The sequence below is a fragment of the Pseudopipra pipra genome, chromosome 2 (assembly GCF_036250125.1).
Source record: "Pseudopipra pipra isolate bDixPip1 chromosome 2, bDixPip1.hap1, whole genome shotgun sequence".
Taxonomy (NCBI): Eukaryota; Metazoa; Chordata; class Aves; order Passeriformes; family Pipridae; genus Pseudopipra; species Pseudopipra pipra.
Window position 1 is genome coordinate 46,958,689 of NC_087550.1, and position 19,664 is coordinate 46,978,352.

The 19,664-nt window shown below is 44.1% G+C and overlaps 1 protein-coding gene across 5 annotated transcripts in view; it reads right to left on the minus strand.

Moving 5' to 3' along the window:
* Positions 1-7,951: 7,951 nt before the first annotated feature.
* Positions 7,952-19,664, minus strand: part of ATP8A2 (ATPase phospholipid transporting 8A2) — a 326,111-nt gene continuing 314,398 nt past the window's right edge. For all 5 annotated transcript variants that reach the window (XM_064645382.1, XM_064645383.1, XM_064645384.1 and 2 more), the window contains one exon: positions 7,952-15,145. In XM_064645382.1, the coding sequence (XP_064501452.1) occupies positions 15,048-15,145 (98 nt within the window). In that variant the 3' untranslated portion in view covers positions 7,952-15,047. The remainder of the gene's footprint in view (positions 15,146-19,664) is intronic.

The window sequence follows — 19,664 nt, forward strand, 5'->3', positions numbered from 1 at the left end:
TGTTTGCTTTGTCATAGGCTCTTTTTTTCTTCAGTTAATAATTTACTTTCTTCTGTCTGCAAAAGCACATCTGACCAGCCCACTTCTCCAGACTCTGGAAAAAAGCAAAGTTTGGATTTTTTGCTGCGTTTTTAAAGACTAACAGTAAACCCATCAACTTACATGGCTGAACACGGTGCCCCAGTGGGGGATGTGTGAGGGTGTTATGTTTGTAGAGAAGGGGAGCAGGGAGATGGCATCTGAGCATCAGATGAGATGGGGACCCCTCATGTCTCAGCGGCCACAAGGGTGGCTGAGGAGCAGCAGCAGGAGCAGGATGGGCCAGAGCCCATGGACCCATGAGGTTCCCCATTTCCAAATAATACCAAATGCTCTGCAGCAAACAGCGTTTTTGGAGGATTTTGGTTTCAGTAGGACTCATGGTTACCAGTTGAGCATTTTGAGTGTACAACTCAGTAAGAGGCCCTGCTGTTCTTACTGCCCTCTGCATGGGGACCCTTCTTGCTTGAGCAAACTCCATCCTCATAAGTGAGACCAAGACCAAAACCAAACCCCTGTTGTGCCAGAGGGCATAATACAAGCCTGGGACAAGGCCACTTTGCTTTCCTGGTGTTTGCTCCCCGCTGCTGCTGGCAATGCTGGCACTGCACTCTGTGGGCAGGCAGATGGCTGGGAGAGCCAAGAGGGCATGGATAGTAAACTGGGTCTTTGTTGGATCTGCCTGTTTATGACTCAAATAAGACCAGTCTGGGAAAAAAGTAGCCTTGGTCAGGCTGTACACGACAAGTCCTAAAATGCCACCACTTCCTAGCATCTGGGGGAGGCGAGGGAGCAAGGCTGGAAGCAGAAAGCTGTCAGGGAAGGGGAGGGTCAGCCATGGCTTGGAGTAGATGTGCTGAGGTGGCAAGCACTGCAGCAGGAGAGGCCAACAGTTTGTGTCAAAGCTTTTTCTTGTATTTTTATGTGGGGTGTTTCCCTCCTTGGTAGGTTTTTTCCCATGGTCGAGAGAGGTGGGTTTTTCCTGCTTCATGTGGTGACTATGGATGGGATGGGGAAAGAGAGTGTGGAAACTTGCTGATGAACTCTGAGCAAGCTCAAGTGGTGGTGCATTTACTTTTTATAGGCTACAGTGTCAGTTGAGACCAAGGTCATTTGGATTGCAACTCAGAAGGAATAGTCCACATGCAATACAGGAACTGGAAAACCCTTGTGCAGTGCTGCTGCGTAGCACTGGGACACAGCAGTCCAGGGTTGGGCTCGAACCAGGGACCAGGATGGGCACAGCAGCTCTTAGCTCCCACCAAGGAATGTGCAGCTGCTCTGCAGGAGAGATGGTCTCCTTCTTTTCTTCAAAATGCAAGAGGCTAAAAAATTCTAAACCTGCTGCATGGCCCATAAATAAATTTTTGGCCTTGTATTGCTGTAAGAAGGGATGGAAATGCTCCTGACATCACCCATCTTGCAACCTTAGCCGAGTGCTCTTCACACTAAGTCACGCAGCGTGATGAGGGATGATGCGTGGCTCAGGAAACTCACCCCAAGAAGCTGTACACCTCTCTCCTTGCTCAATTTCATCCTGATACTCAGTCCTATATTCCCAAACATTCCTCTTTTTTTTCCTGCTGCTTACACCCCTTAAATGTTCTCGCTCACTTGCAGTTTAAAGTGTATGGCATCCTGTTTCTGTCCCTGTTTCTCAATACATTGCTACCTATTTCAGGCACCGAAGTGCTCAGTCACGTGTTGTGCAGGGTGAGCAGTAGTGATGGTGGGCAGAAGCCAGCAAATCCCACACAGGCTAGGCCAGCGCTGGTTTGCCCAGAGCACACACCAAGATGCTGGTGGTGTCCTCACAAGGGGAACTGTGCCCCTGAGGTGGCCATAGGCAATCCCATCAGGCTTGGCCAGTACTGACCACAGTGCCCATACCACTGAGCTATGAAGGGAACAGCAAGAAATCATCATCAGAGACGTAACCCCCTCACAACACACATGTGGAGAACCACCACCACAAAATGTCTTACCTATTAGCTGGGCACAGTCAGAGGACAAAGCCCATTAGCAGGGGGTTTTCATGCCCCTGTACAGCTGTTACCAGCCATCATCAAGGTTATTAGTGGAAAGTGGGGAGTGTGGCGCAATTAGAAGCCATTGCTTACATGTGGCCCTTAATGCCCACAGGAGAGCGAGCTGGGGTGCAGGTCTCAGCTCAGCACATTGACCTCAGCACCTTCCTTTCAAAAAATCTCATTCACTGTTCACTTTTGGTCTTGCCGGAACTTTTCTTCTCCCTCCAGATTTTCTGTTTTTCCGCTCTTTTCCTCTCACTGAAGTTATTACTAAATATTATTCCCCACTTGTATTCCCTTGTATTTTTCCAAGCTGAATCTCATTTTATTGTTTCCTCCTCATATTTCCTGCTTCTCTGTAGGTCTCCTTGTAATATTTCTCTGTCCTCAGAGAGGCTTGCAACATTTTCCTGCCTGGGATCCCTTTCAAATGGACTGAACAAATTACATAAGCTTGTGCCATCCTTCCTCCCCTTCCCCATCTACACTGAATGGCGCTGGTTCCATGAGATGCTGGCTCACAGTGCCCCCCGTCCTGTAGCAGAACATTTAATCCCTGTGACAGTACTTCTGTTGAACCTGAACAGACAGATAACATCAGCCACTGGTGCTGTAACACTCCTGTGCTGTAACCTGCTGTGCCCCAGCAGTGGGAATATACCCATCATGCTGGACCACAGCACAAAATACCCATGTGGGCTTCACCAGCGGGAAGTCCTCACTTGAGCCAACATTTCAGTGTGGCTGCTTTGCATCAGATGTTGTTGGCTTATCTGCAGCAAGCTCTGGAGGCGAGGTTGGCATGGGTGATGTCTTGCCTCAGAACCTTAGGGTGTGCCAGTGCCCCCATCTCCTGGGGTGGACCTGGCCCCAGACACAGCTCCCCCCCACCCTGGGAAGCCACTACAGTCCTGGTACAGGGCTGGCTTTTCTCTCTCTGCTGCAGAAATCTCCCTTCCTGTGCTGACACTTTACTGGTCTTGAGATTTGCTGACAAAAATGCTGTCCTAAGTGCTTGCCTTCATTTGTACTTTATATCTGGAAAATCTCAGCACACTGACCTGACCCCAGGCCTTTTTCACCTGGGTTGTGACACTGCACCTCTCACCTTCTCCAGCTTCTCCATGCTGGCTTGTTTACAATGTTTTCCTTGGCCCTCATGTCACGTCCATCTCCTGTTTGCCCCCACGTCTGCCCAGTGACCTGCAGGGAGCTGGGCACTCCACTGTGGTGACTGCTGAGCCAGACCTCTTGTGGGGGCAGCTGTGCTGGATGGGGGCATCTGGGGCATAGTGAGTAGAGGCACAGCTTTGTTAGGAAAACACCTGCCCACTAAACATCAAAGGTGATATCTTCCAAATACCAAGAAAAAGGCAGCAAACATTCCACTAGGCATGGCTGAGAAGTTGCTAGGTGTGTCAGAAGCCAACTATCCTCTTACTTCCTGATTTTCATTAGAAGAGGGGAGAGAAATGTCTCTGGAATGTAACATGAGTCACAGCTCTCAGATTGCAAGTGCCTCTAGCATTGTACTGGCCACTAGCTTTGTCAAAAGAAAGTTAGTTGACTTTTTTTAATGTTAATTTTAGTGGTTATTTCTGATGAGATGAAACCAGGCAGGTAACAACTCAAACAATCACCTTCTGCACTGGGCAAGGCCCAGTGGGTACGTGCAGCTCACCAAAGACATGTGTTGTCTTCTGTTTGCATTGTTGACAGCACATCAGGAAATATAAAAGAAAATTCACCTTAAACCTTGAAATAGCAATAACATCCTTTCTCCTAAACATGATAATCCTTCACGTTCAGGTAAGCAGTCCTTTATTGGCTGTTATCAGTCCTTCAGAAAACCTCCAGCAAAATCAAGGCAAACAGTGATACATCAAGTTGAAAAATGCTGTTTAATTCAAAAGATGAGTTGTTTTCCATCAGGCCTTCCTCATGTTTAATGCCGAACCAGCTCAGGGCACAGCCCACCCTGATTTGTCTTTGTCGATTAACTTGAAAACAAAAAAGTAAAATGCACTCCTTCAGAGCTTATCAATGCTATTAAGCGAGGGCAAGTGAACATTGTGTCAGATAGCAGTAATAAGACAGCAATAAAGTTACTTATCTGTCTCCCTTTTGAGATACTGAGCAGCTTCACAGAATCATAAAAAAATGGGTTTGGTTGGAAGGAAAGATCCTCTAGTTCCAACCCCCTGCCATGGGCAAGGACATCTTTCACTAGACCTCACTAGATGTTGCTCAGAAGCCCATCCAGCCTTGCCTTGAACACTTCCAGGGATGGGGCAAACAGGCTTCCTTCAATCAGGTTTAGAAAGAGCTTTGAAATCTGACAGGGACAAGCTGGCAGAGTATTTGATGCTGCTGGGCCACAAGCTTCCCGCAGCTCCATGGTGCTACGTTCACTCGCACCAGTTATAGGACAAGATGAGGATGTTGGTGTGTTGTGCACTCTCTGCTATGATTTATTACCCAAATGGTAAATACTGGCTTATGCAGCTGCTAATTCCCTCAATATTTGCTTTTGAGAGACACAATCAATCCCACTGACTTCACACATCAGTCAGTCTACACGTGACTGTAAATGTCTCGTTACGCAGGAAAAAATGATTCTCAGTTTACATCAGTGCAAACCAAAGGCAAGTGCTGTTGACCTACTGTGCAGTCAGAATCAGGCTCTCAGTTTAAAAGCTGAAGTGCTGGCTTCACTATGTAGGGATAAATACATGCAGTCATTATACAGGATTTAGTTAACGTGTGGTAATAGTATGCAGCTCAAGCTCTGATACCAGGCACATTCAAATGAGCTGACACTAAGATTGCACTAATTTTTTTTTTAAAAAAGGCCTGTATTAGTGTGCCTGCAGGCAGTTCCAGTGTGGAGAAAGGAATGAGTAAGATGGAACAGCACAGTTACAAAACCAGTGCATTATACAAACCCAAGCCACAGTCCCTTCCTTCCAGTCTTTTTCTCCTGAGGGAGTGGGGTGTGCTCCTGCTGTCTGTACTGATTACCAGCAAGTACCAGCAGTACCACAGGACAACAAACTGTCTTGGTTTATTGTGACAACTCTGCTGGATGTTTGCTATCAGACTATAGGCTAGTGCCAGCTGAGCCATCAGACAAGACTGGTGTGAGAGCTGAGGCTCCCAGACTCTTCACTGCAGGATTTAAGTGCCAAACTGCCCTGAAAACTTGCAGCTTTGTCACTCGAAGGCCTGCTTTCTGTGACTCACGAAGCTCAGTGTCCCCACCACTCTGACATGGCACCCTCACAGGGGCAGCACCTAATATCAAGGGGAATGCAGAGGGAAACCAGGACCACCTCTTTGGCCATCACCTCACTGTCCCATCAGATCAGTCATGGCATTGAAAAATGCAAAACGAGCTCCCTCCTATCAAACTTCCTCATGGTGAGTGTCCTGGCTGACTATGACCACTGCAGCAGGGTCTCACCAGCACTGTTCACCATTCCCTCACCTGGGATATAGCTCACTCCCCATTTGCCCTGGAGCTCCTTCCTTAGTACAGACAGCCAAGAACCAGCAGTGGCTTTCAGTGATGTTTCAAGCCTTAATTCTCCACAGCTATGTACTTCTGCTGAGGAGGGAGCAGGACAAACTCATTGCTCCTTGCAGGTATCCGAAGACCTGCTGCACCCCAAACGCTGGGAGAACTCAAAGAGGCACAGGGCTGTGCTGGAGGGAGGGCTGGTTCTAGGTGACTGGGTACTGCTGCAGCAGTGCTCACGAAAAGGGATTATGTTTCTTAAATCTTCTTCCTTAACATTCCTCAACTGGACCTTTCTCAGTTACACTTTTATTTTTTAATGTTCCCATTTCAGACTTGAGCATTAATCTACAGGTTTAGGGACTTTGATTCTCCTTTGGTCTGGTATGAGGCACCCAAGAGTGCCATCAACACTTAGCAGCTGCTCCAACAAATATTTGGCTCTGGGACATGAGCACTAGACTCTCTCACAATCTTGCCTGTCAAACTGTTAAGAGGGAAAGTCTCTGAGGTGATTAGTCAACTAATATATCTAATAAGGGGTTTAAGGAGTAATCCATTACATTTAACAATTCTGAGAATCATTTCCCTTTTCGTGTGCTGTACAAGAGACGACAGTGCAGGGAGCAGTTGGCTAAGCATCGAATTCTCCCACCACCAACTGAATAAAGCTTATGTAAGTTTATCATCAATTTTACTTTGGTGTAATTGATTGCCCAGATGTGTGAGAAGCTTTTACATACAGTGCACTTCCTGCTGCTACATGCTTGCAGGCTGGACTGCTGCTGTGGAGGCCCAGAGAAGGAGCAAGCATTTACTGCAGCACAACAGGGATACGCAAGGAGTCCATCACTCTCTATTTCTTTGCAAAGGAAAAGCATAAACTAGTTCTGGCTTTTGGGATAAAAGTGTTTTGAAATGTGCTCAAGCAATGACTTGTAAAGGGAAGAGGGGAAATTTGGCTTACATCTTTTTGTTTCCTAATTTAAAAAAACACCAGAAACTTGTTTTAAAAAAGTCTCTCTATGCTCTTAAAAGTGGTTGTCAGCAATCTATAAGGAAACAACCTATTCACCAAGTTATAGCACCCTAAGGAGGGAAAGTTTTAGCCAGACTATATATAAATATGCATTTTGCTCCTGATAAAATCTGTTTAACTCCAGCATCTAATAATATTTGGACAAAAAGATCTCTTTGTTAAAGCTCATACCCTTTTACTTTCTATAGGGATCTTATAATGCATGTTCCCCATGGTCACCAACAATCAGGTAAGGCTAGCATTTTCTGCAAATTTATCTTCAGCGTTACTTGCGTTACCCCTCCAAGTCTGTGCAGCATGGTGGCTTTCTTCAGGAGGGGTGATGCTGTGCTTCAGCTGGCTGTGCCCTCAGGTCTTACGGCCCAGGCTCACCCAGCTGAGCTGCTAAGGCTCTCTGGTGTTCCAGCCCCCTCACTTCGCAGCAGGTCCAGCACAAGGGACAATGTGATTCACAGCTCACTGTGAAAAAATATTTGTTAAATGGAAAGAATATATTGTAGTAGAGAGGATCACAGCTTGTGTCCCCCGGAGCATATGGATGCAGTGCTGCTGGGGAAACGAGAGCCTTTGTGTGGTGCTTCATGCTGTCAGTCTTGCTTGAGGCAAGTCAGGTTGAGAGTTACTCCTCCAGGTATGGTAACATGAGCGAGTTCAGCAGCATCAGCTGAGCACCATCAACAGAGAGTAGGTGTGATATTCCTGAGCAGGCAGAAGCAGGAGAGATCCTGCCCCTGTGTTCAGGATAGTTTGGAGGAAACCAGCCTGCCACAGTCTTGCCTCACCTCACATCTCTCTGCATCATCAGACCATGCTCCCCCCTCCAACACAAGCCCAGTATTAAAAAAGCCTCTTGCAAATTTAGCTGCAAGTAAGGAGGCAAAGGAGGCTTTAGGGCTTAATTTTCCTCTGCTGTGTCTATATGACCTAGTTGGGACAAAAGACTTCCAAGGTTTATTTTGGTGAAGCCTTGGTGAGATCGAGTGTATCATTTGGAGGAGAATCTCTCTCCATCTAGCTTATATAAGAAGATGGTTTTCACCCTGGAGATAGTATTCAAATACCATGCACCTGCTGTAAGCTCAGCAGAACCATTCTTATTTTGCCATATTAGTCTTGCTTTGGGGCCTGATTTGAGACCCATTAAAGGAACTCAAGCCTTGTCCTAGGCACTAACAAGCAGGCCCTTAAAACACACCCAAAAGGCCACGAAAAAATAAAAATAATCCATTCACCAGCTTTTCAGGCTAAATCTCAAATACATTTAGCACTGAACTCTTGCTGCAAATCTTGTGGAGGGATAAAACAAACAAGCCTTGGTCCACTGGATTGCTTTAATAAAAGGTTTATTGGAAATATTTTTGTGCAGACATACAACAGTCAACAATGCTGTTCAAAGCTACAAATTGTCTAAGTTTTTTGAACCTTCTAAAAATACAAGTAAATGACCTTCATTTGTATTCAGTCTGGAAGGGAAACAAACTCCACTGTAATGCGATGCTGTATTTAAACTACCAAAGGACATTAACAGGACCTGAAAATGGTAACACTTCTAGAGGAAAAAACCCACACACCACTGCTGCTCTGCTGGGAGCCAATTAAACATCCCCCCACAGCATCACTCCTCTCTGCATATCCAGATTAAAACGTCCCCATCTGAAACAATATTTAAGCAATTCGAGTACAGATATGACAGACAAGTGGGCACATGACTTGGCTCGCTGATGAAAAAGATGCTGTTAAGATCCTGTCACTCAAGACGCTGAATATTTGACCTCCCAGTGCAATAGGCTGCACTTTGGGGGCAGGAGGAGGGACAGGGGGAGGTTTTCAAATCAGACAGTTCTTCCAACACACACATGCACACAGTCCCAGAGGGCTTGGCTGCCTTCTTGCTGTATATCTGGAGTCCTTTCTTTTTTTTTTTTTTTCTTTTTTAAAGAGTTTAGAAACAACTTTGAGCAACTTTCCAATCTATGAGGTCTTGACCATAAGAAAAGCAAGTACCTTCATTCCCTTCCTGAATCAAAATATCAACCAGAAGGGCAAAGGAGAGCATATGCATGGTCTGGTAAACTCCATGTTTTCTAAGAAACCCTGCAGATGTTTTGAAATTGATTAATTTATGCCAAGATGACATCTGGAACATCTTCGCAGGGAAGCCACCCAGTAAAGTAGTTAGAATCAAAATAATCATGTCTTTCTGTTAATGTTGGCTTTTTCCCTTGGCTTCATCACTCCATAATTACAAGGTGCTGACCTTCCAGCTATGCATAGGGACAATTTGGCAATGTATTAGACTTTTCTTCATCATTAGACCTCTGTTTGACTGCCCAGAGCTGGGCTTGACCACACAGAATTTGTCAATTACCCACTTCTGTTTCTCTTTAGTAACTACAGAGATGCTGAAGGAGAATGAACCCCTTGTGGCAGACTTCAGGAGAACTTGTCTCACCTTCTTCATATATAAAGGTAGCCTTTGGATAAACACCAGTACTCAGCTGCTTCACCTTCTGTCCACACCACAAATGAGCAGGCCATGAATCCAAATGAAACAACTTCTAGGCTTCACACTCTATCACAAAAAGATCCAGGTCCCCAGATTAACAAGTCCCTTGCACTGGCCTGAGGGACAGGAACCTGCCCAGGAGCAACACCTAAGAAGTCCCATTAACTCTACATGAAGGATTCTCAGTCAGGACTGAAATAATTTCAGTGCTCAGTTCTGGTGGGTCCATGAGGAAAACAGTAGCTGGGAAACAATTTAGCAATCTGTCATAACCCATGAAACAACCCACTAGAGCCAAAGTATGCTAAGCAGGGGGCACTTCTGGCAGGGACACCTTTCCTTTTTCCAAGCCCAGGACTCAGCTTGGTACCAGAGAAACTCAGCTTCAGGAAGGAACCAAAGAAGAAAGCTTTATCACAGCTCTTCAGGGAAGCCTGAGGAATTCCTCCCTTCTCTAACCTCTAACAGCAGCAGTGGTCTTGGCCAAACCATTCTGTTTCCCAGTACCTTCACCCCTCCAGACAGCCAATCCGAGAGCACATTCCTGGCCAGATAAACTCAGACAGGCTGTCAGGGCTTTCTGCAGGTCACTGAGAAGTGATCACCTTTGGGATTCACTTGTGGGGCCAAGCAGCACAGGGCATTTTCTGGTTTTCATTTGCCAACAAAGCTCAAAGCCTCCATTAATCTTACTGCTACATATGGAAAAGGTACAGAAAGAGTTATTTTCTGTACCCATATGGACTTATTTTGATGTCTCCTATTGTACTGACCTGTCCTGTGGCTTTCTCCAGACACACAGCTCTGGTCACAGATGCTGAAAGGTGGTGAAGGCTCTCTTGGGTGTCTATAGGATACTGAAGATGAGAGATTTGAGCTCTTTCCTTCCTGGAGTTATTCAGTTTTGAGAAGTCAGTATAAGCAATATTCTAAGAGTAGGAAAAATAAAATGGGAATAGAGTTGTATTAACTGTGTTATCAAGCCTACAAGATTTGCCCCAACCCCACAGAGGACAAAAAAGCTTTTAAGAAAAAAATCAGTGTGTATGGTTTCACCAACCCAAAAAGCTCAGCACCAGGAAGAATAAGCTCCAGAAAGAAACTGCCTCTCTGAAAGCTCAGGTCATGTCAAAGGCCTCACCTCACCAGCACTAACAGGTAGCTTCCAAGGAAGCAGGGGCTATGCTCCTGGAACAGTTCATTTTACCCCTGCTGCTGCTGGCAGAGTCCCACTGGCCACTGTCTATGATACAAAACCAACTATGCTACCGTGCTGTGGAACAGCCAGCTCCCTGTGGCTGCCCCTCTCAGCCTGGCTGAAGAGCCACACTTCAAAATGGGATCTCCTGCACAGAGAGCTTCTGAGGAACAGTGACATGCCTGCAGATAAGCAACATGCCAAAGAGAAGCATCACTGTCTGTCAGCTCGCTTGCCCAGTGACATGATCGCTCACACAGGGCCTGACCGGTGGGATGAGAGTGGGCTGTGTACAAGTCCAGCCATCAGATTCATGACCTCCTGAGCAGCGTGGAGGGACAGCTATGAGTTATGGCTAGGAACACACTTGGATTTGAATTCAAATCTCATTTGATAGGCACTTTAGCTGTGCCTCGAAGAGCTGCCTGCTGGACAGCCTCAGGGCTGTGCCCAGGGGACCCTGCAGGTACAAGGTAGGGACAAGGGTCTGCATCTACTTGGTGCTCAGCATTCTCGAGGAGGCACAGAGCTGCAGCATAGACAGACTCTGGAAGAAATGAGTAAAAGGGTCCTTCCTGACAGGACAGAAGGAGTCCATCTGTCTAGACATTGAGGAACATATCCAGGGTCAATGTTGTGTTTCATAAGCAGAAGCAAACTGCTACCCAGATATAGCAGTTATATAGCACAGGTATAGCACAAATTCTCCTCTCCGACCCCTCAGGTATTTCATAACGTCATTGTTTCTTATTAGACTCAATAAGACACAAAGAGCTTTCCTGCAGACTGATTGAAGTTTAACGCATTGATACTGGGTGGATCCAAAACTAAGGTAAAATTATCCTCAGTGCTTAACACTATGAGAAATCTGACAAATCTGAAGTGCTTCTTGGGGGGCAAACACCCACTGAAGGGCTGCTCTGCTTCAAACTTGAGCTGTGAGGTGTAATAGCAGAAGTACAGTCAGAACATTTAAAAATGAAATTAAGTAATGTTTTACAAAACCAAGGGACAATGTAAATAGGACATCACTAATTTTCACTGATGACTGGAGGCAATGCGAAACAGCAGATTTAGTGAGTTAGCCCAAAAGGACAAAATAAGCTTGCAGGACAGGGACAGTGTAAGGTCCATGCACCTCTCAAGCTCTTGGGTTCTCCATACAGGGCCAAGTTGCACCCAGTGTGGACACTGACTACGTCACATTCCATACATTTCACATGTTCTGGTCCACCTGAGCTTTCTTATTTATGACTTTATTATTATGACTGTCTCCCAGCAAACACACTCCATTACATGTTGTAAAAATAATGTAATCTTGGTAAGAGGAGACTTCCCTGCAGCATCTGCAATTAGCTGCTGGCTGAGGCAGGGGACTGCACAGTTTTGGCATGCACTGAGAGGCGTGTGGTCTAGTGAAGCGCAGATTAGCGAGGCTTGACTGTTATCTTAATTTACAGCCCATATAGTTCATGTTAACTCTACACACATTTTTAGATACATTAGCAGCTTAGTTTGACCTAGATACTTTTATTGGTTATTCGCCATTTCTCCTTACTGACTTCCCATGCTTAGCTCCCTACAGCAAGACCTGAAGCCCTGTCAAGGAAAAGAAAATGTCAACAGACTTCTCAGCAGTGCTTAGCTCAGGCTCCCACTCGCTGGCTTCAATTTGCTACTAGGCAGTCATTAAAGGAACAGCAGTTTCTATGCAAGCAGTGATTCCAGTGTTACAAAAAGCAGCAACTAGATCCACGTTTAATTTAGGTAAATCATCACTCCCTTCTGAATATTCAAACCCACCTCCTTTTGGTCAGTGCAGAGAGCTGCCCAGGAAATCCTTTTCTGATCAATCCTAGGTAGTTAAGCCTGAACGGTAATGCAGAAATCTCCCATTCCTTCTGCTCTGATACCCTGTCTAGTTGATAACACTTTCACACAGTGCTTTCAAAGGCTGCTGTTACTGCTACATGCATTTGCCTTAATGAACAAGGAATTCTGTTGATGCAGAGCAGCTGCCATTCTCCTTTTGCTGGAATACACCTCATCATTGTTCATGAAGACAAGCAACTCCAACAGCCAGTCTACAGCGTATTACAATACATTAATTCCCATAATGACTCCAAAGAACAAGAAGAATGCCAGGTCTTGACCCGGGTGGGTTCTACAGAATTAACTCAGCTAGAGATTAAGGCCTTACAGTGATGATAAAGTCTGACCCACTAGCCCCAGTGTCACATACTGTATAGCCCTGCGACAAATCCCATGTGCAATTCCCATTGAGCTGACAACCAACACACGTACCTCAGTCTAAGCCACCATTCACTCTGGGGAGGGTCTGTGTTTGTGACACACACTGACCTCAATTTACAGGGAGGTCAAAATGATACAGCCCATAGTCTGCACTAATAAAATAAATCACATCAGATGACAGCTTCTCCTCCCCAGCATTTCCCATTATGTTCTGTAAATTTTATTGCAGTAAGTTAAGAACAGAAAAGACTCCAGGATCCCTTCTATTCTCTGCTTAACACGTTTACTTGCCCTTCTTCATTATCCAGAGGTTTTTAAAAGTTTCTTTCTGCATCCTCATGAAAAGCCTCCAAATTGTTTACATACCAATGTTTGGTGTGTGGCTTAGAGTACAAAGACTAAGCTGATCTTATTTTGTCTTGGTGGGAAGTTAATTTTCCTTGTGTTTTTACAAAAGGAAGAAACAATTAGCAGTTCTGAGGAATGGCTTACACCACACATTTCCTAAATAGATTTGGGTTCTAAATAAAAGGAAGTGTTTAACAGGTTATATCAGCATTAAGATTTAGAAGCTCCTGGGATCAGGTTTACCCTCCCCTTATTTATTCTCTGCACTAGTATTTGTGCCTTTAAACAAAATTTATCTCCCAGAAAATACACACATCCACACTTGGCCCCTTGACATTCATGCCTATGGCAAAATTATTTGCACATTTCCCCTACTACATAATTGTCTCATTAGCACTGCAGAAAGAAGGTGATGACTTTTTCCTCTGTGCCATCAACTTAATCCAAGACCAATCCTGACTGGTGCTGCAGGAGCAAAATTTGCCTTTTTTAACACGGAAGAGGACTCTGAGCCTTTGAGGTGGCACTGGGAATTGAATTATGACACTTGAGCACTGGCATTTACTCACAACCCTTAAGGAAGATTAACCCAGTTGGCCAGTCTGGTGCTTTCCTTTCCTTTGCTAAACATAAATATTCATATTCAAATTGCTTTCGGATATATTTAAATTAATAAAAAAATCTGGATGACGGTCAATAGGGCAAAAAACAACGCCAACTTTCTAAATACACAGATGTAGTATATACACTAACCACAAAACCTGGCTTAAACACAGCAGTATTTACTTTATACTATTCAGAAACGTGGCTTGGCGACTAAAATTAATAGAACTTGTCTGGAGGACAGCATAAGCTTTCTAAGAGCTCTTTCAGCTTTAACTTATGTGCCAGTTTTTGCCTTTTTTTTTTTTCCCCCCAAATTCCAATCTATGCAGCAGCACGCCTGTCCCACTGGCACAGCAAGGCTGTGGAGCCAGCATTTCTTCCAGGGCTCACAGGTCTGAAGCCTGGGAAGCCTGTTGATGGATCAGATCTAGAAGAGGGACTGGTTTGGCTGAACAAACAAACAGCAGGTCTTCTCTTCACAATGACCAGCTCTGTTTGTGTACATGTGTGTGCACACATGTGTGTAAACCCTTCCTAACTTTTCTTCACAAACCTATCCTACCTGGTCAGGGAAATGCTTCTTTAGGGTTACAGCATCAGCCTCCTGTGTGGATGCATATCTTCATATCTGACAAGATTATACCTTTAAAGTTCTCGCTGTTTTGTTCTACTATTAAAGTGGGAATGGGATTATGGAGGGAAATCCCTAGCTACATTGGAAGTGCACATCCAAATACATCATGAAGCGTTAGGAGGCACCTATTTGAGTTAATCTTTGTGTACAATGCCATGCACTCAAGACAGCTGCCCTGCCAAGCTCTCTGACTTCCACATCTTGGCTTTGTAAGTAAGCTATTAATTGGGTTTCAGAAAGCTAAGACAGATCCCTAATAAATCCTGTAAGAGGGCATGAAATATTCTAAGTAATTGTTTGCTATCTTGGGTTATTCTGTCATAAGAAGGCAAATAAGCATTTTTAGCTACAAACTGTGTTGCAATCAAAAATTTTACACCAAGTGGTCTGTTGAAAATTTCAGCCAAATTAGTAAACAGTGAATACCAGAAGGAGTAAAGTCTGCATGCAGTCGTGTGCACTTGGTCTGTGTGTAACAAAACAGGAAATCTCAGCACCCCGTTCCAATTAAGCAAAGGCTTGTTTCTCATGGAACATAAATTTTCTGCTTTTCTCCCAGAACAACCTTATGCTGATGTTTTAAATAGTGGTAAAACATTGTTTTTAATTTCACACCTCACATAGCACAGTCAAATGCTTCATAACAACATAAACAAAACTTTAGGCAGAGCTTTGCAACTGAAGTCAAACAATGATTTCCCCCCACATTATGTACTCAAAGGTTTGCAGGGAGAATACAGAAACTTGTTGGCTAAGGCCACAGAAATGAGTTCTCTGGTGTTCTGACTGCTGCCACCAATTCTAGTCAAGAATGTGTTAACAGTGGATGCATTGATCCAAATCCCATTATTCCCACCACCCATCAAGTAAAAACCATTTATTCTATTTCTGTTCTCCTTTTGGTTGTATCGTAGGATCGAACAACTTGCGACTGGGAAACAACACCGTGTTCTTCTTGAGAAAATGCATACCCATCTGAAAAAGCAAAGGAAGAGAAAAAATTAAATCACTAGAGTAGAGCTCAAGGGCACAGCCCATTTTTAGAAACAGTTTTAGGCATTACTAAAGTTACATGATTGAGACTGCAACCATGTTCATTTCTGTGCTGCGCTTCTGATGCTTACAGTTGTGCATTGCATTGCCCACGTGGCATAGAAAGGATGACTGCTGCCAGCTTCATCCTGCTGCTCCCCTCCCCAGACCAGTTAATTTATACAGTCATGACTCCCTCTGTGTTAGCCTTGAAAGCTACAGATTGATTTGAACACACGTGTACTCCCCTACAGTGGCAGAGCTTCTTTAAAGACTTTAGAGAGAAATAGAGATCTGCATTTCAGCTCGACTCTTCTACAGTTTGCTTGATATCAGCAGTTCCTCTGGAGAAATATGGAAATGTCTAGCCTGCAACTGGATCTTTGTCACATCCTCCTCTTAACTCCATTCATCCATATTTTGCATAGAGCAAACAAACATATTCTGGAGGTCTTTATTTAGTTAATCCTGCTAGCTAGCACAATCCTTTGGTCTCCCTAGAAATTACTGAGATGAAAATAACCACGCGCATGATTTCTTTTAAAGTACTGTGGACAAGGCAAGTGACATTTCTGACATCATCTGCAGAACACCACAATGCTGGTACAACAGTCACAAAAGCTAATGGGCCTACATGGTGAAACACCAGACAGACTTGCAGACATGACCCTACAGAAAATTCTGAATGAAAAACTATAGCAAAGTACAACAGACTTTGTGATGCCAAGGAAACGTGGTTTTCAGGTGTAAATGGGTAATCATAAAACATAAGAAGGGCAGATTAGCATAGTTACAAAACCAAAGAAATAGGAAAGTCACAGGCTACACCTAACCAGATAATGCTTGGTAGTAGAAAAGCAGGCAAGACTTGGGAGAATCCAAGAATTAAACCATGGCTAACTCTCCATGGGCAACAGTCCATTTCCCCTGAGGAGCTCTGGAAGCAGGAGCTTGAGAATTCTCAAATCCTGCCTGAGATTTATCCCAGGCTAAAAACCACATAATCAGATAAGGACACATCCCAGTTACTAACCAGAGACCTATCAAATGGCTTTCAGAAGTCCTCCCTTAATTCTCCCCCCTACACCAGGTACTGAGGTAAGGCTGGAGCACAACAAAGAGGGTCTGTGTGACAGAAAGGCACACAGGGCTGAACACCCTCTTAAGACAGGAGGGATATGAGGCTCCCAAGAAGCTTGCTGCTATAGACAGACTTGCTCCCCATGGGCCTGAATGCAGCCTTCTTTGAAGCAGGTGACCAATGCTGGTAGCCAGAAGCAGTCCAGAAGACCAGAAATTAACTGTATCCTGTGAGGCTTGTTAAATCTTCACCTTAACAACCAAGTTGGGACCATGTGACTCAAGCAGAGATGCTCAAGCAGTCCTAGATCTTTTCTCTGGCTGATGCCTGTACAGGGAGGGTGGTCAGCAACTCCTGTACAGCAGTAAGCTGCTGAGAAGAGAATCCTGCAACACTACGATTGACCACTAGATAATGTGTAGGGTTTTTTCTTCTCTCACAGAATGCAGGGAAATGTCCCCTCTGAAGCCACTGGTATTCCACTGTAGATTCAAGCTCTTAAGGCAGAGGGCACGCTCCCTTAGCAGGAGAGGTTAGCTGACCTGAATCACAAGTACAGCAGGAAATCTTTGCCACCAAGTGGAGGGGATTCAAACAGAAATACATCACTCCAGTCACATCTTCCTCTTGGATTGATTGCAGGACAGCATGAACCTTGATTTGATTACATGATTGATCATCCCAGTGTCCCATTTTATTTTCCCTGACCAATTCCATGCCAATATACATACCCCTACAGAGGCACAGGTTGGTTTTTCCTGCCTCTCGTTGAAGGTTCACGAAGTGTAAACAGTCTTTTGGAAAAAAGTACGTCCATGCTGGATCATTGCAAAGGAAATACTACTTATAAAAGAGGCTTTCATTTAAAAAGGGGTAGATTGACACTTAAACAAATACCTCCAGTGGGTTTCTTCCATGTTAAGGGCCAGCATCCTGTTAGCTTTTTTGGCTAAATTCTCAGTGGTAAGTCAACTTAGTCAAAGACTGTAAGCTTAAGCCCTAAAGACTGAAGCCCATGACCCATAACCTGATATTTGCATTGAGATGGCTTTCCTGTATTTACTTATCCAGTAAGATCATCCAGCACAGTGAAGTGCTGGATGTAGTCACATTGCTATGACTACTGCAAATACAGCACTGACCACACAAGTGTGTGAAGACCATCAGGCCCAGGTATCTTCCTGCCTATTTCCTGCATAGGCCTGTAAACAGCCAGGCACCCCAATCACTCCACAATGCCAATGCAAAAGGCAGTTAAAGAAACAGGTTCACCACTCTCACATCAGTAGAAAACACCTTGACGTGACAAAAAAATTTCAGGCTACAATCAGTTGTTAAGAGTACCAGGGGTATTCCGCCCATCCTGAAATACCAGCAACGAAAGTTTTGTGTGTATGTCATGGGAAAGACTGTGACCCTTGCACATCACCTACTTAGTTGAAGCTCAACATTTGGCAGTTCATTTAAAACTTTTCTGTAGATCTCCATACAGGAAGATGAGTTCATATTACATTTTTCTATTCACATTACAATTAAAATTGAACTTCAAGCTGTGTAGGCAGCTTACTGTGCCTTGTGGAATCAAAATGCACATCCAAACTCCCCAAGCAGCTCTACATTTCCCCTATTTTTAGACCCCATCCAAAAACAATGAAAGTTTCCATCTGCCAGTTACTAGGGAACTTTCCGGAAGTTTGAACTTTTCCCCCAACTCTAGTTTTAAAACCACACCTATAAGCCTGCCCTGGGAACAATGCCCTCATTGTTCAGCTGTCCTGCAGCAGCCCAAAGAAGGAGCACATTTCTTTGGGGCTTTCTGGGCACAACCCACTCATGGCTGTCACAGGAGGAAGGGTCTTTGTACTCAGAGACTTTCTATTAATGGAGAAAAGGCACACTTTTGAATATCTATCAATGGGGCTCACTTGTTAAGAGGAGATTCACATTCTCATCAAATCTAAGGTTTCATTAGCACCAGATATTATCAGACAACCTACTCAATTTTGAAAGCATCCTGTTGGGTTTTCTTAAAGCTTTGATATTCTACTAGTAGATCAGAATCTAGTCTCCCATTAGGTTTCTAATTTAACACACTCTTATTCTGGTCTGTGTGATGCTGGACTACAGCAACCATCTCCATTGCATGTGCCTTGAACACAGACAGCAACTTGTGGAAGCTCAACATACTCATATACATGAGCATACTCATGTGCAACAACTTCCAAGACTAGGACCAAGAAAGGGTCCAGGGTGGTCTTTTTATTCCAGAAAATCTCTCCACAGAAGGACCGCCTACAGGTCTAGTCACTTCAGGGATTTATTTTCGAGGCCTTCTACTCCTTGCACTCTCCTCTGATACACTCAAAGTGTTTGTCTCAGGATTTCTTTAGGCCAGCTGGTAAAAGGGCAATTTTCACTGGCAGCCCATTAGAACCTTTGCCTGCTGCAGCAGTTCACTATTTCATACATGCTGTGGTATTATGGTTTAGTATAGTCCAAAGTATAATAATGCCCCCTTTTGTTTGCCTTTGGAGAAAAATGCCCAAATTCAAATCCACTATAATTTTTAAGCGGTTGGTGAGAATGGGAGGGACTTAAAAAAAAACAAAACAAACAACCAAACCCTCTTTTAGTAAATGTTGCTTCTTAGGTAGCAAAAATCTCTCTGACATAAGAAAAATCAATGTTAGGGTATCAATTGACCAGCCAAATCTCTCTCAGGCAAATGTCTGCTTCTGCACAGTTTTTAAGGCTATTTGCTATGATGTCACAGTTCACATTTACCAGTTAAACAGTGAATGCTAACTCAGCTTTGACTTCTCCAGCAACCCACTTCCACTTAACCTGGGAAAGGGAGAGCTGCTTAAAATCTTGAACAGTTTGACTAATGCTTTCAGAAATTGTTAATTTCTCTCCTGATAAACTGTGCCTGTGTTTTCTAAAGGACTGAAGAGTAATTCCTGACAAATGACCCCATCTCTTTCATCCCAGATACTAACCTACTGATATTTGCATGTAGAAAATAGAGTCAGGTGCCACAGCATCAAATCTAAACTGATTATTCCTACTTCTTTTTCTTAAGTTGATTTTAGAAGATTGAAACTCCACTTAACATCAACAAACATGTAGCTTGGAAAAAATAAAGAATTCAGATTATATTTCAAACACATGCAAGATAAGAGGAAAAGGAGTCTAAAAACATCTCAAGTAGCTACCCCTTTGTTTTTCAAATCAAAATGCATCAGCAGAAAAGTGAGAGGAAGAAGGTGTCTGCTAGTGGTGAATAAATAGTGGGATTAGAGCCCTCAGCATGAACATATTATTATTTTTTATTATTTGTCAGCTCCCATACTGTGAAATGAACCTCAGATGACAGGTGCT